A 16,404-nucleotide genomic window follows, 5' to 3' on the forward strand; every position below is an offset into this window, starting at 1 on the left:
GTTTTTTACACTGACGCTTCCAAAGCAGATATGGGATCCCCTGTAGGCTTTTCTATTTATTCTCCTTCCATCAATGCCCAACTTATGTTTAAGGCCTCTTCACATTTCTCTATTTACTCCGCCGAAGCTTTAGCTATTCTTTACACCTTAAACTATATCCTTGACAACTCCCCAGTCAGCAAAGTCTGTTCAAACAGATTTTGTCAATTTCTGCTACAAATTTTTGTCGACAGTAAGATTGCAGATTGTATAAAAAATTTGTTATATCAAATAATGATAACAGAATGTCAGCAGAAATGTTACAAAACCTGCTGACATAATTTGATAGCAGAAACTGAACAGGATTTGTTTAAAATTATCATAGCAGATTGATGGCAGAAATCGAGCAAGATCTGCGCAACACAGTTTGATATCAGATTGGTTGCAGAAACCGAGCAGGATCTGCGCAATGAAATTTGATGTCAAATTATCGGCAGAAATCGAGTAAAGCCTGTAGATATAACTGACGGCAAATTGATAGCAGAAATTTAACAGGATCTGTGAGGCGCAATTTGATAGCAAATTGATAACAAAAATCGAGCAGGATCTGCGCACACAATCTCTGATAGCAGATTGACGGCAGAAACGGAACAGAGTTTGCATGATTCGATAGTTCCTTCACTTACCGCTACGTGAGCTGTACTTTCTCGTAATCTAATTTCTGTCAGAAATATATATAAAGTCGCGAATATGAATAAAAGACTAAAAATATAGTAATTATCATTTTAATTTCTATCACTTTAATTTCTGATATCTGATACAAGCAGATGAGATTCAGAATATTAAACTGATTGGAATCAATATGATAAATGGTAAATTATTCATGTACTGCCTATTTGAGGCATAAAGCAAGAATTTAATTCTAAATAAATTACATCTCCAGTTTTACAAGTTACATTTACTTTTATCATTTACTTTATTATTAATTTAATTTAATTTAATTAGTCCTTCGCTATATGAGATATAACTACGACATAACATATATTACATTAACATATATTACGATATAACATATGACATATATGTCATTTTAGAAGATAATTGTAATTAACTTGCCGATAATATTCTTATTTAGCACTTGTAATAATCAATTTTGTTGCATTTATATAATATTAATAAAAGTAAGCGCAAATCTTGTGCAGTTTCTGCTGTCAATTTGCCATCAGGTTGCATGCGCAGATTCTGCTCTGTTTCTGCTGGCAATCTAACATCAAATTGCATCGCGCAGATCCTGCTCGGTTTCTGCCGACAGTTTGTTGACAGGTTATGTTTTACCATGGACCTAAGAAGATATGGATGGAGTCTAAAGCGCTCATATGGGCGAGGGGGCTGTGAAATTTGCGGTAAGGGAGGTGTATAGCTCTGTCTCTTTCCAAAAGCAACCTTCGGGTGTTTCCGTCGCATATCCGATAATTCCCGAAAGGTTATATATCCCATATTAGCTAACTTTCGAATAAAAATACATGTATTTTTATTCGAAAGTTAGCTAATATGGGATATATAACCTTTCGGGAATTATCGGATATGCGACGGAAACACCCGAAGGTTGCTTTTGGAAAGAGACAGAGCTATACACCCCCCTTAACGCAAATTTCACACCGCCCCGGCTCTAGACTCCATCCATATCTTCTTAGGTCCATGTGTTTTACAGACTCTGTCACCAAAACAAAAGCTTCATGCGGACACAGATGGCTATGGTTCTGGTGTGGGATTCTGATCGAATTTGCTGCCAATCTGCTGCCAACCTGCTAACATTTTGCTTACTGGGTCTATACCTAAAGCGGTGATCTTTTCCGACTCAAAAAGCGTCATCGACACTCTTGCCTTACATAATTTCGGCCACTCATGTAATTACTTAATCTATATTATTCGTCACAAGCTGCTAGAAATTCACAGGCTCAATCATATAGTAACTCTTGTATGGATACCTTCTCACTGTGGCATTCTAGGAAATGAGACAATAGATTACTTAGCAAAAAACGCCATCTCGAGAGGCACTCCCATTACTGATACTATTCCTCACTCGGATTTTTACTCCATATCAAGAACCAAATATCAGGAAAACTCGACCAAATTTCTAAAATCTCAAGCACATCACAAAGGAAAAAAATATTTCCAATATTTTAATGGACTTCAACCTAAACCATGGTTTCACTCCTTTGAAGCAGACAGAGAGGCAATCGTCACCTGTGTCAGAATCAGGAGTAACCACTACTCACTAAATGCAAGCCTATACAGATGCAATATTATTCAAGATTCTTCATGCCACTGCGGTCATCCTCTTCAAGATGTGGATCATATCTTCTGGCACTGTCCTTTATTCTCAGTTCCTAGAGAAGCATTGTTTAAGCAACTCCTTCAGCACAAAATTCAACCTCCGTTTCAAATTCAAGACATTTTGAGGACGCCTACCCTCGGAGTCGTCAATTCTATACACTCCTTCATTAAGAAAACAGGCATCCATATATAACCACCTAGTCTTGCTCATCTCTAATTACACATCCTCCTTGTCCTCTTTAACCTCCAATTTAACTAAAAGCAGCAATAAATTTCAGCTTACGACATAAACTCCAGTCTAGTCCAACACAGCAACACCCCAAGTCAGTTAGCTTATTCTCCTTAAGAACAACACTCAATTAACTATAAAGAAGATCCAAATTCATTCATTTCTACAAGAAGAAATATAAACCCAAAATCTACATTCCCACTACCAGTTGATGGCCGGATTACACCCTCAGAGGGACGTGGCCAATCAAAACTGAAGAAGAAGAAGAAGAAGAATACAAAGAATAGGGCAGTTAATGGAATTTACGCATTTTACTCGCAGAGAAAAACTATATCTACTGATAATCGTTGCATAGCGAATGCGTTCGTCTAATGTTACAAAGATGCTGATAAATTATGGATTAAAGAAATTTTTTTAGCATTATAAAATCAAAATTATGTATTTATATAAAAAAAAATCTTCATAGCGATAAATAAATAAAAAGAAAGAAAGAAAGACATGTGTAATATTCACTCTTGTGGAAAATGTCTTACAATCGGGGATTTTTTGATAATGCATGATATGTCAGAAATAAATTTATTTATTAGATATTTTTATGTGTAACTTCGATATTTTCTTGTTTTTTATAATTTCTCAGAGTATGTATGCGTGTGTATATTGTATGAATAATAATGTTCCTTTATCAAGTAGAACAGAAAATTAAATAAAAAAATTAACAAGAAGTACCATCAAATGTTGGTTAAAAATTTTAATGAACAATTTATATAATATTCGCATGTTTATAAAATATTCAATAAACAATTCTCTATTAAAAGAGCACTCAGATCCATAGGGTCCAGGCAAATTAGGCAAATTCTGATTGGCTAGTAAATTCTGATTATCTAGTTGGGCCAATTTCTCTTCTGCTAATTGTAAATTATTCCAGTAACTCTTATCTGGTTCCAGTGCTAAAACCTTTTCATAACTTTCCTTAATCTTATGCCCAAATTACAAAATGCTAAGCCTAACCGAGTATATGCCTTGCTATTCGAGGGATCGATGGAGAGTGCCGTGAGAGAGTCTTTAATGGCTAGGACGGGATTACCAAGCACGGTGTGACCAACTGCTCTATAGGGATAAGCTACCGCACTATCCAACTGGACTACTCTATAAACAAAAATAGATTAATTACAAAAATAAAGCAATATGTTATAGAATAAAAATAGAGAAATTATGTAAAAATACTTTGTATAATTGGCAGGCGCTTCGTGATACTTTTCCTGTTTCATAAGTATATGGCCTAACTGAGCATATGCGTTACTATGTGCGGGATTGATAGAGAGTGCCGTGTGACAGTCTTTAATGGCTAAGGCATGATGACCAAGCATGATGGGAACAAATGCTCTATTGCAATAATATACCTCATTGTGATCATCTAACTGGATTGCTCTATAAAAATAGATTTAATTAAAAAAAAAAAAGCAATATTTTATAGAATGAAAATGGAAAAATTATGTAAAAATACTTTATATAATTGGTAAGCTCTTCGAGATGCTTTTCCTGTTTCATAAGTATATTGCCTTCGTTTTTCAATTTTTTCGACTCGGCCTTTGATTCTGCTGTAGCTTCTGGGCCTAGGTTAGACGTTGTGTTCTCTACTGTGTTTCCGTTAAGTTGACATACATTAAAATTTGGTGCATCAGAAGCTTGCACATTGTAAGCGCTTCCCGAACACTGGTTATTCATTTCTCTTTCTACACTCTTGCGGAAATCAGCAGTTATATGTCCATCTTGCAATTGATCAGTCTGGAACTGCCCAATCGCCGAAATTAATCTCTTGTCGGCCATCAGTGCAAAATGAAGAAATATTTATTCCTGTAAAGAAAAAAGACAATCTATTGTGAGAATGCAATATATTATAACAGATATATACAGTGTTGCGCTTAGATAACTTAAAATAATCTAGATACAGATTAGATAAATCATATACTCATTTATCTCAGATAAAATAAAGATAATTCGGTTTGAGTGTATCTAGATAAAAGATGTATTAGTTAAATATTTTATCTAGATACTTTTAAGATAATATTTAAGACAATTTAGGATATATAAAAATAATACACTCGAGACAAAAAATTACAGAAAATAAGCATGTATTCATTTGACAATAATAACGAGTATAGGCCGTGTCCACAATGGCCGCATTCAGCAGACTCAACAGTTGGGCAACATTACTAGATTTTCCGATGTAATTCGACGCTGATTGGTCGGGCCTGAAAGTAGAAACCAATCATGTTCGATTGCTACTTAGCGGTTGAGTCTGCTAAATGCGGCCAATGTCAATGTCAATCGACCAATGGCCGCATTCAGCGGACTCAACAGTTGGGCAACATTACTATATTTTCCGATGTAATTCGACGCTGATTGGTCGGACCTGAAAGTAGAAACCAATCACGTTCGATTGCTACTTAGCAGTTGAGTCTGCTGAATGCGGCCAATGTGATTATGGCTACGTTCCACTTAACAATCGCAACGCTCGCAAAATCGTCTTATCCTTGTTGTTCGCTAAAAGTAAACAAAGACACATTATGTTTACGAGTGCCGCGATCATTAAGCGGAACGCTTTTAAATCCGTATTACACTATAGGTCGCGGGCTCGATTACGATTGAAATGTTGAAATTGACCGATTAGAGTAGCCGGCCGGTAAATTGCTATGGTTTGGAAAAATTGTACTCAATGCACACTGATTACATTGGGTCTGTTCTTTTTAGCTGCACTGCTGCATTAGTGCAATAAGTTAGAAAGAGACAAACATACTTTCTTTCACTCTAACTAATTGCACTAGTGCAGTAGTGCAGCTAAAAAGAACAGGCCCATTATCTTATGTGTTTTAATAAAAGATATCACTTTTCTTATATCTGAGATACAGATAAAAATACCACAAACTTGAATTATATAGATAGAAGATAAAATAAACAATAATTGCATCTTGATGAAAATCTAGATAATTTTATCCAGATAACGGAAAACACTGGATATATATGTATATATATATATATATATATATATATATATCAAGTACGGCATCTCATAATCATCCAATTAATAAAAATAAAATGGAAAGAAGTAAAAAAACGTAGCAAAAATGACAAGAAATCGAGACACATCAAAGTGTCTCGTCACTTATTATGCGAAGCCAACCGCAGTTAGAAGAATCCAATGGTAATGTGGGCACAATAATCTATTTTGTCATCGCTTGACATAATCAAAAAGTTCTTGCCAAATTTTTTTTAAAGAGCTAAAGGTAGGTTTTTTTACACGCGAATAAGTTTTCAGAGGCTCGATTATCCCTCCGAATCGCGATATCACGTTGCATAAACGCGCTATGTACTCTGTTTAATAATATTAAACTGCTAATCCTCGTGGACGTTGCGCTCGTGATAGCTGACGAGAATTGATGATAGGTCATCTCGCTCACTCTCTACTCGCGATCTCACTCTCGATCCTCGGGTCCGCTTATCTTTCCGAGCTGTCTAGTACGATTGTGAAGTCTGACAGAGAAAGCGAGACCACGAATAGAGTGCGAGCGAGTTGACCTATCATCAAAGAGTTCCGAAGTCTTTAGTAATCGGTTTTCTCGCTTTCTCTATCCATTCGCAACTCACGAGAATGCAAACATCTTATAATTTAAAAACTAAAACTTTTATTTTGTATTTTATCGATTTGAAAATAATTTTAATGAATTAATGAGATTTTTACGATTAAAATGACACCAAACACGATATAAATCGGACAATTTTTAATTAGTCTGATAATAAAAATTTGGATTATATATTTAACTACATTTATCCGACTTATGTCGTGTTTGATGTCATTTTCATTGCAAAATGCTCATTATTCCATTAAAATTACTTTAAAACGAATAAAATGCATTTTATTTTCTATTCTGATAAGATGACATACTCGTGACATACTATAGAGAAAGGGTGTGTCGCGTAAGAGACTTCGGAACTCTTTTGACGATACGTCATCTCGCTTGCTCTTATTCGTTCTCGCTCTCGCTTTCAATAATATCGAAAACTTTTTTTTCGTTATGTATAATAATTTATAACTTTAAATATCCATAAAATAAAAACTAAAACTTTTATATTTTATTTGATCTTTTTGAAAGTAATTAAAATAAATTAATGAAATTTTTGCGTTTAAAATGACATCAAACATGATATAATTCGGATAATTGTTCCTTATTGTTAGATAAATAAAAAAATTGTATCTAATTGAAAATTATTCCAATGAGAAATGTTCGGTTTAATGTGATTAATTTTTAGTTTTTAGCAAGAATCTTGTTAACTCTAAAATTATGTTCAATAACAAACTAGTAGAAATATAAAAAAATTTAGTTTCAATATATTTAATGTTATATTTATTTTTAAAAGAGTTATATATGTTGCGTATCAAATATGTAGTGTTCACGTGACATCTCCTGGAAATGGTCTATAATTGTCTTTCTTCTAAGATCGTTGTAGTAAATAAAATTCAATTTATTGAATTTTATATAATTTATCTTTTCTGTTTTCTATCGAGAATAATATTCACGAGAAAATATCCTACACACGTATATTACACAAACTTATTTCATTAATAGCTCTCATTACTAGCATCTCATTAATATTGATATTTATAATATATACTTGAATGTGGAAAAGAAATCGCGCAGCTAACAAAGTATATTTTAATTACGTCTATATGCGGGATGTTATTTCTGAGCTATAAATTGTGAATGTAGCACGAACATGAACCAAAACCGACTGTTTTATCGGCACCTAAAAGTGGATGTGGCCATGTAGTTCCAGGCGGCGTAAAATGGATGCACGCGCCGCTAGTGTACGACGTAGAAAAAGCGTCCCATGAAAAATGGCAGCGTGGCCTCTCTCAGGCTTCTCTCTGCTTTATACATATATGCATGCGTACGCGAATGCCCATTATTATTACGTTGCGACGCGCGAGATGTGAAATTTATCCGAGTTAAGGAAACGAAAATGTTCGACTGGCTTACATATGAGAGTAATCTGCAATTTTTTATATATTAACATAAAATTTAAATTTAAAAATGACCATACACACACACACACACACACACACACATATATATATGGGAAAATATAGTTTTGCTATACATATGTGATGTAATGGAATGTAATGTAGAAATTAATAATAATAATAATAGTAACAAACTGCAAAACCATAAAATTACCAAAGATGTGATACATATTAAGTTTTTTGTCTTCATGAAAAATTCGATATTTTATATGTATAACGATTGCGTGGATGAATATACAATATTATATTACAGAAAAAAATTGCAAAATTAATGTAAAGAAAATACGCATTATATCTATTTTTATACATAGCCATATAGAACATTTTCATTTTTTTATAATACTTTCACATCGTGATACATATTCACATGCCATTAACCGGCTCATCAGCTGGGTAAAATAAATGCCATTATCAAAAATTTCCCCAATTGTAAGCAAAATAAATCTTGTATTGTTTTAATAATAAAATTCAAGGACTCGAGACACATGATATTTAATCGTATCCTCATTGTTATTCAACGTTAAACGTGGTAAATTTTATACAACAGTTTTTTTTTTATTAAAATAAGTTAGATTTTCATTCGAAATATTAATGCAATATATTTTACTCATCATTTAAATATTATACATTTATTTTAAAAAATTTCATATTATCCCAATAGAAAGAAAATTTGAAAATTTAAATAATAAAATCCTGCAATTTTTGTACAATTAAGAATTTAAATTAATAAATAAACACAACAAATAATTTGAAATTATTAATATAACAAATACTGTCAAATTATTTTTAAATCGATCATTTTTATGAACTGCATTTCATTCTTGAATGGACTTTGTGACAGTCAGCTTCAAGAAGTATATATGATGCGACTCGCTTTTAATCATAGATATACTATAGAACATACTCGGATATACAGATCACAAATTTAACTTGTAATATACTATTCGCGTATGCATATTCCAGCGCAAATATGTAAGAAGGTATACGTGCGAAGGTATGCGTTACGTAAGTACGTGCCAAATAAAACTGACGTCACCATGACGCACACGGAATTGGTGAGCGCTTATGTCTGATGCTAGCCGAATACAAGGAATACGGCCGTTAATGGAATTTACGCAGATTTTATACGCAGAGAGAAACCATACCTACTGATTATCGTTACATAGCGAATGCGCTCGTCTAATGTTACAAAAATGCTGATAAATTATGGATTAAAGAAATTTTTTAGCATTATAAAATCAAAATTATGTATTTATATAAAAAAAAATCTTCATAGCGATAAATAAATAAAAAGAAAGAAAGAAAGAAAGAAAGACATGTGTAATATTCACTCTTGTGGAAAATGTCTTACAATCGGAGATTTTTTGATAATGCATGATATGTCAGAAATAAATCTATTTATTAGATATTTTTGTGTAACTTCGATTTTTTCTTAACTGTTTTTTAATAATTTCTCAAAGTATGTATGCGTGTGTATATTGTATGAATAATAATGTTCCTTTATCAAGTAGAAAAGAAAATTAAATAAAAAAATTAACAACTATCTTCAAATGTTGGTTAAAAATTTTGATAAACAATTTATATAATATTCGCATGTTTATAAAATATTCAATAGACAATTCTCTATTAAAAGAGCACTCAGATCCATACCAGGCAAATCAGGCAAATTCTGATTAACACCTAGTTGGGCTAATTTCTCTTCTGCTAATTGTAAATTATTCCAATAACTCTTATTATCTGGTTCCATTGCTAGAGCCTTTTTTCCTTAATTTTTTGCCCAAATTACAAAATGCTAAGCCTAACCAACTATATGCCTCGCTATTCGAGGGATCAATGGAAAGTGCTGTGCGACAGTCCTTAATGGCTAGGGCATTATTACTAAGCTTGATGTGAAGAGCTGCTCTATTGCAATAATATGCTGCATTATGATCATCCAACTGGATTGCTCTGTAAACAAAAATAGATTTAATTACAAAAATAAAGCAATATTTTATAGAATAAAAATAGAGAAATTATGTAAAAATACTTTGTATATTTGCCAAGTGCTTCGCGGTGCTTTTTTTGTTTCACAAGAATATTGCCTAACTGATCATATGCTTTGCTACACGAGGGATTGATGGAGAGTGCCGTGTGACAGTCTTTAATGGCTACAGCATGATTACCAAGTTCGACGTGAACAGCTGCTCTATCACAATAAGCTATCACATTGCAACCATCCAACTGGATTGCTCTATAAACAAAAATAAATTTAATTAAAAAAGTAAAGCAATATTTTATAGAATAAAAATAGAAAAATTATGTAAAAATACCTTTTATAAATGGCAAGCGCTTCGCGATGCTTTTTCAGTATCATAAGTATATTGCCTAACCGATGATATGTGTTACTATGTGAGGGATCGATAGAGAGTGCCGTGTGACAGTCTTTAATGGCTAAAACATGATTACCAAGTTCGACGTGAACAGCTGCTCTATTGCAATAATATGCTGCATTGTGACCATCCAACTGGATTGCTCTATAAACAAAAATAGATTTAATTAAAAAAATAAAGTAATATTTTATAGAATAAAAATAGAGAAATTATATACAAATACTTTGTATAATTGTCAAGCGCCTCATGATGCTTTTTCTGTATCATAAATATATTGCCTAACCGATCATATGCATTAATATGAGAGGGATCGATAGAGAGTGCCATGTGACAGTCTTTAATTGCTAAGTCATGATTACCCAGCTCGACGTAAATAGCTGCTCTATTGCAATAATATGCTGCATTCTGATCATCCAACTGGATTGCTCTATAAACAAAAATAGATTTAATTAAAAAAATAAAGCAATATTTTATAGAATAAAAATAGAGAAATTATGTAAAAATACTTTGTATAATTGGCAAGCGCTTCGTGATACTCGTTCTGATCCATAAGTGTTTTGCCTAACCAACTATATGCTGTACTACACGAGGGAGCGATGGAGAATGTTGTTTGACAGTCTTCAATAGCTAGGACATGCTTTTCCTGTTTCCTAAGTATATTGCTCTCGTTTTTCAATCTTTCCGACTCGGTCTTTGATTTTGCTGTAGCTTCTGGACCTAGGTTAGATGTTGCGTTGTCTACTGTATTTCTGTAAATTTTATATATATTGAAACTTGGTGGTGCATCAGGAGCTTGCACATTATAAGCGCTTTCCAGACTCTGGATAGCCACTTCTATATTCTTGCGGAAATCATCAGTTATATATCCATCTTGCAATTGGTCAATCAAGAACTGCAAAATCGCCGAAATTAATCCCTTGTCAGCCATCAGTGCAAAATGAAGAAATATTTATTCCTGTAAAGACAAAAAATAATCTACTGTGAGAGTAAAGACAAAAAATAATCTACTGTGAGAATGCAATATATTATAATCAGGGTTGGGTAGTAAAGGCCATCACACATAAAATTGCATAGCTGCATATGCATAGCATAAGACCATATGAACCAATGAGCATCGAGTATTAAATCGCTATATTGACTTACATAACATAATACTCGATGCTCATTGGTCCATATAGTCTTATGCACAGACTTCTATAATACACTAGACTGCTAACAGATACAGGCGGACATGATGCACAGGTGTGCACGTGACGCCATATTTCGTGTGGGCATATTATATAGGGTGTCCAAAATGTTATTTTATGATTGTAAGAGGATTGTACTATAGTCCATATTCTGAATCCTCTTTTATCGATAAAAGTACCTCTAAAAGTAGCTTACAGCCAATCAGAAGGCTTATAAGCCACTTTTAAAGGCACTTTTATCACTAAAAGAGGATTCAGAATATGAACCTATGACAACATCGACAATACGAACTGAACACCCAGTATAATTTGCCCACACGAAATATGGCTGCCATCCCCACCACCATTTACACCTTGCATCACTTTTTCGAGTCATTTTATACAGATGTTAGCAGTCTAGTGTATATAGAAGTCTGTGGTCTTATGTTATGCATATGCAGCTATGCAATTTTGTGTGTGATGGCCTTAAGAGCCATCACACACGAAATTGCATAGCTGCATATGCATAACATAAGACCATATGGACCAATGAGCATCGAGTATTAAGTCGCCATATTGACTTACATAACATAATATTCGATGCTCATTGGTCCATATGCATAACATAAGACCATATGGACCAATGAGCATCGAGTATTAAGTCGCCATATTGACTTACATAACATAATACTCGTTGCTCATTGGTCCATATGGTCTTATGTTATGCATATGCAGCTATGCAATTTTGTGTGTGATGGCCTTTAACGGCCATCACACATAAAATTCCATAAGCACGTAAAACGTAAACGTAAGGAAATCGAGCAATCACAGTCAGAGAGAAGAATGAGAGGTGTCATGGCCCGCTTTTATTTATTTTTTTTTTATTGCGCAATAAGCTGGCATTGGCCATAAGCCATACAGTACCGTCGGTACAACTTAACTTATGTAGGTAAAATACATATAAGGCCCCACAGACTTCCAGACGGAGCATGAACTGCCATCTTAGGCAAGGGAGGTAGGTCGAGAAGCAAAGGGGGAACTGTGGTGAAAGTGGGGAGGAGTCAGTGTATTTCGGTTTATTTCGGTTCTTTTCGGATATATTCGGTAGAGTTGATGCGCAGAGCGTCTTTGTCTCTCTTTCGTCTAATGACCGAATGTATCCGAGGGAAGCCGAGGTGAGCCGAGGTGCATTGGTTCCCCCCTTACCGCTGCCCGTACCTTCCCCTCGGGAAAATGCTCCGTCTGGAAGTCTGTGTAAGGCCCAGTTCCACAACTTATTCTAACCGAAGTTCAGCTCCCCTGGCGAAAATAAAATGTAAACCGAGCGTTAACAAAGCATGAATTGGAGAGTAAATCTAATGTAACGGAAAAGTGACGGAAGCGTAAACGAAGCTATTAAAAGGCGTAAATTGAAACATCGAAACGTAAAGAAAGCGGCTATTAAGTGTTAGAAAAATGTTAACGAAGCGTCATCAAACTCTCCGACAAGCGTGAACGAAATATCCTTCAAATGTAAACGGAGCGTCATCAAACTCCTTAAGGAACATAAACGAATATCGAACTCTCCGACAAACATGAATGAACCCTGGCGAAAATAAATAACGGAGCGTAAGTCGAATGTAAGGAAAGAGTAACAGAAGTGTAAACGAAGCTTATAGGAGGCGTAAATTGAAACAACGAAACGTAAACGAAATGTTAACGCTTCATTTACGTTTCGTTGTTTCAATTTACGCCTCCTAGAAGCTTCGTTTACACTTCTGTTACTCTTTCCTTACATTCGACTTACGCTCCGATATTTATTTTCGCCAGTTCTAGTAAGTCTATGCGCATAGTGTAGCGCGACACGAATGGATTCGTAACGATTCGTCTCCTTTGAGTTTCGTCAAAAAACCACTCCGTTAGCGAATCAGTGCAAATGAGGAATCACGCATGACGAATCGACGAATTTTCCCTCCACATTATTCGCGAACGTTATACGAATCACGCATCACGATTCGCGAAAATGCGCATAGTCTGACGCTAGCTTAACGCTACAAAGATGCCGATAAATGAAGGATCAAAGAAATTGTCTAGCATCATAAAATCAAAATTATGTATCTATATCGAAAAAAATCTCCATAGCAATAAATAAATAAAAAGAAAGAAAGAAATAGACATGTAATATTCACTCTTGTGGAAAATGTTTTACAATCGAGGATTTTTTGATAATGCATGATATGTCAGAAATAAATCTATTTATTAGATATTTTTGTGTGTAACTTCGATTTTTTCTTAATTGCTTTTTAATAATCTCTCAGAGTATGTATACGTGTATATACTGTGTGAATAATAATGTTCCTATTATCAAATAGAAAAGAAAATTAAATAAAAAAATTAACAAGATAACAAATTAACAACATCTTCAAATGCTCTTTATAATGCGACTTTTATTACAATTTATCTTTTATTAGCACATTGTTTTATTTTCGTATACAATGTGCTGAGAAACCAACATGTTTGAAATACTCAAGACTGTGAACTTGATATGCATAAGCTCTTGTCTGAGATTGGTTAAAAATTTTGATGAACAATTTATATAATATTCGCATGTTTATAAAATATTCAATAGACAATTCTCTATTACAATATGTAGAGAAAACTCAAGAACATATCAATAAAATGTACATATATTTCTTATTAATCGAATTTCCAATCATTTAATTGGAAAATGTAATAAACAATTGTATATAAATTTGTATGTGCAATTCAGTATTCAAACACAATCCGAGTAACAAAATATTTTGAACAATGTAGTAAATTAATCCAATATATGAATATTGCTCAAAATTATTCAAATTATTGTAGCCATTTAAAAAATATTTTGTTACTTTATATCAATTCTTGTATGTATACTATAAAAAATTGCCCAAGGAGAACAGAGGAGAGAAAAGGAGAAAAAGGAAGAAAAAGGAAGAAAGACGAAAGAAAGAGAAACAGAAGAGGAAATATGATTTGATTCAGAAATATGATTTTGCAGCCACAATTAATGACTGATCTATAAAATGAATTCTGTAGTATGCATGTTAACTTTGCCTTAAACATGACGATAGAATAATTGTCATTGAAGCCGTCTCACCTTATGACGTTTTAAAAAATGATACTATTTCATAAGGAGTGAGAAAGGAAATGATGTTCACGTACAGTGTTCACATCCTATCATATAATCAGTCATATATTTTAATTTTGCTGCGGTGGTTCTGGATCATTCGGATTGCCGCCCATTTGCCGTCTTAGTGATTCGATTAACTCGGGGTTTGCATTCTGCATTTGTTGTGCCAATTGTTGACCTCTAAAATATTTATGTGCATGTGCATAAGTATATAAGCCAAGATTAGATGAATGTGTCGAGCTATCGACAAATTTAAAATCAACACACTTTGATTTTATTAAATATAAAATGATAAATAATAAATAATACACTTACGCTTCTATGAGTACTTCCATACGATTTCCACCTTCCTCCACATTGCCAGACATGAGATTGCACATCATATTCTGCATAGCTGGGTCGGATAACATCTGACGCGCCATATTCATTAGAGCAGGATTGCTTAAAAGGGCACTCAGATCCATACCAGGCAAATTAGGCAGATTCTGATTAACACCTAACTGAGCCAATTTCTCTTCCGCTAATTGTAAATTATTTCGGTAACTCTCATTATCTGGTTCCATTGCTAAAGCCTTTTCGTAACTTTCCTTAGCTTCTTTATGCCTCTCCAAACTAGAATATGCCAAGCCTAACCGACCATATGCCTTACTATACGAGGGATCAATGGAGAGTGCTGTGTGACAGTCTTTAATAGCTAGGGCATGATTGCCAAGCTTGCTATGAACAGCTGCTCTATTGCAATAATATACCGCATTGCGACCATCCAATTGGATTGCTCTATAAACAAAAATAGATTTAATTTTAAAAAATAAAGCAATATTTTATAGAATAAAAATAGAGAAATTATGTAAAAATACTTTGTATAGTTGGCAAGTGCTTCATGATGCTTTTCCTGTTTCATAAGTATATTGCCCTCGTTTTTCAATCTTTCCGCTTCGGCCTTTGATTCTGCTGTAGCTTCAGGGCCTAAGTTAGACGTTGAGTTCTCTACTGTATTTTTGTAAATTTGATATATATTGAAGTTTGGTGGTGCATCAGAAGCTTGCACATTGTAAGCGCTTTCCAGACACTGGATAGCCACTTCTAAACTCTCACGGGAATCTGCAGTTATATCTCCATCTTGTAATTGGTCAGTCAGAAACTGCACAATCGCCGAAATTAACCCCTTGACAGCCATCAGTGCAAAATGAAGAAATATTTATTCCTGTAAGGAAAAAAAAACAATCTACTGTAAGAATGCAATATATTATGACACATCATATACGTGTATATATATCAAGTTATATCAAGTATGGCATCTCATAATCATCCAATTAACGAAAATAAAATGGAAAGAGGTGGAAAAAGTAGCAAAAATGACAAGAAATCAAGACACATCAAAGTGCCTCACTATTTATTACGCGAAGGCAACGGCAGTTGGAAGAATCCAAAGGTGATGATGACAATTATCTAATTTGTCATCGCTTGACATAACCAAAAAGTTCTTGCCGAATTTCTCTGAAAGAGCTAAAAGTAGGTCTTTTACGCGCGAATAAGTTCTCCAAAGGCTCGATTATCCCTCCGAATCGCAATATCACGTTCCATAAACGCGCTACGTATTCTATTTAATAATATTAAACTGCTGATCCTAGTGGACGTTGCGCTCGTGACAGCTGACGGGAACGAATGAGGGGGAGCGGCGACGCAAATTGCGCGCGATTAGGCGAGTGCGAGGAAATACGGAAAAAAACGCACCTTTTTTTCGGGTAACTCGGATGGGAAGTAGGAATCCGAAGCCGAACGGAACGGAACAGACCGAGAAGACCTTCGCCCTCGCTCGCACCTACGTAGCACTTTGAAGTTCGTCCAAGTGCAACTTCGGTGCAGTTCGCGTGCTCGCGCACCATCGGCGGGACGAACTTCAGCGACTTCCGCTGCGCGAAAGTGAAAAATAAACTCGCCAACGTGTTTTCGAGAGAAACGAAATTCGTCAAATATATGAGAATGCGATCCATGAATTCAGAGAGCTTTAACATTTCTTTAGTGAAATATTTTATAGAAAAATTAATTTATTAAATAATTTATTTAATAGAAAGAAATCTATATTACGTCGCAAG

At 34.3% G+C, this 16,404-nt stretch overlaps 3 protein-coding genes and 2 long non-coding RNA genes across 8 annotated transcripts; 2 read left to right on the forward strand and 3 right to left on the reverse strand.

The window, feature by feature from the left end:
• Nucleotides 1-3,267: 3,267 nt before the first annotated feature.
• LOC145962006 (uncharacterized) lies at nt 3,268-5,821 on the reverse strand. Its single transcript, XM_083082726.1, has 4 exons — nt 5,691-5,821; nt 4,050-4,399; nt 3,770-3,973; nt 3,268-3,691 (listed from the first exon to the last, which is right to left on the reverse strand). Exons 2-4 carry the CDS (start codon nt 4,370-4,372, stop codon nt 3,493-3,495), a joined length of 726 nt encoding a protein of 241 aa, XP_082938852.1. The 5' UTR covers nt 4,373-4,399; nt 5,691-5,821; the 3' UTR covers nt 3,268-3,492.
• LOC145962007 (uncharacterized) lies at nt 5,613-9,480 on the forward strand. The gene is made up of 3 exons (XR_014435780.1): nt 5,613-5,747; nt 7,312-7,589; nt 8,589-9,480. It is a non-coding gene; the product is annotated as an uncharacterized LOC145962007 (long non-coding RNA).
• Nucleotides 8,927-11,046, reverse strand: LOC145962003 (uncharacterized). Its single transcript, XM_083082720.1, has 5 exons — nt 10,501-11,046; nt 10,218-10,421; nt 9,935-10,138; nt 9,652-9,855; nt 8,927-9,572 (listed from the first exon to the last, which is right to left on the reverse strand). Exons 1-5 carry the CDS (start codon nt 10,920-10,922, stop codon nt 9,359-9,361), a joined length of 1,248 nt encoding a protein of 415 aa, XP_082938846.1. The 5' UTR covers nt 10,923-11,046; the 3' UTR covers nt 8,927-9,358.
• Nucleotides 11,047-12,127: 1,081 nt separating this feature from the next.
• Nucleotides 12,128-13,936, forward strand: LOC145962009 (uncharacterized). Its single transcript, XR_014435782.1, has 2 exons — nt 12,128-12,768; nt 12,970-13,936. It is a non-coding gene; the product is annotated as an uncharacterized LOC145962009 (long non-coding RNA).
• On the reverse strand, nt 13,567-16,182 carry LOC145962005 (small glutamine-rich tetratricopeptide repeat-containing protein alpha-like). 4 transcript variants are annotated; one of them, XM_083082722.1, is made up of 4 exons: nt 16,043-16,182; nt 15,166-15,512; nt 14,624-15,085; nt 13,567-14,488 (listed from the first exon to the last, which is right to left on the reverse strand). In XM_083082722.1, exons 2-4 carry the CDS (start codon nt 15,483-15,485, stop codon nt 14,377-14,379), a joined length of 894 nt encoding a protein of 297 aa, XP_082938848.1. In that variant the 5' UTR covers nt 15,486-15,512; nt 16,043-16,182; the 3' UTR covers nt 13,567-14,376. The 4 variants fall into 4 exon arrangements, with proteins under 4 accessions (XP_082938848.1, XP_082938851.1, XP_082938849.1 ...); XM_083082725.1 differs by lacking the exon at nt 16,043-16,182 and adding an exon at nt 15,834-15,980; XM_083082723.1 differs by lacking the exon at nt 16,043-16,182 and adding an exon at nt 15,797-15,977.
• Nucleotides 16,183-16,404: the final 222 nt, after the last annotated feature.

This window comes from Camponotus vicinus, unplaced genomic scaffold (assembly GCF_025532165.1).
Source record: "Camponotus vicinus isolate PSW18456_S1 unplaced genomic scaffold, iyCamVici1.0 SCAF_11, whole genome shotgun sequence".
Taxonomy (NCBI): Eukaryota; Metazoa; Arthropoda; class Insecta; order Hymenoptera; family Formicidae; genus Camponotus; species Camponotus vicinus.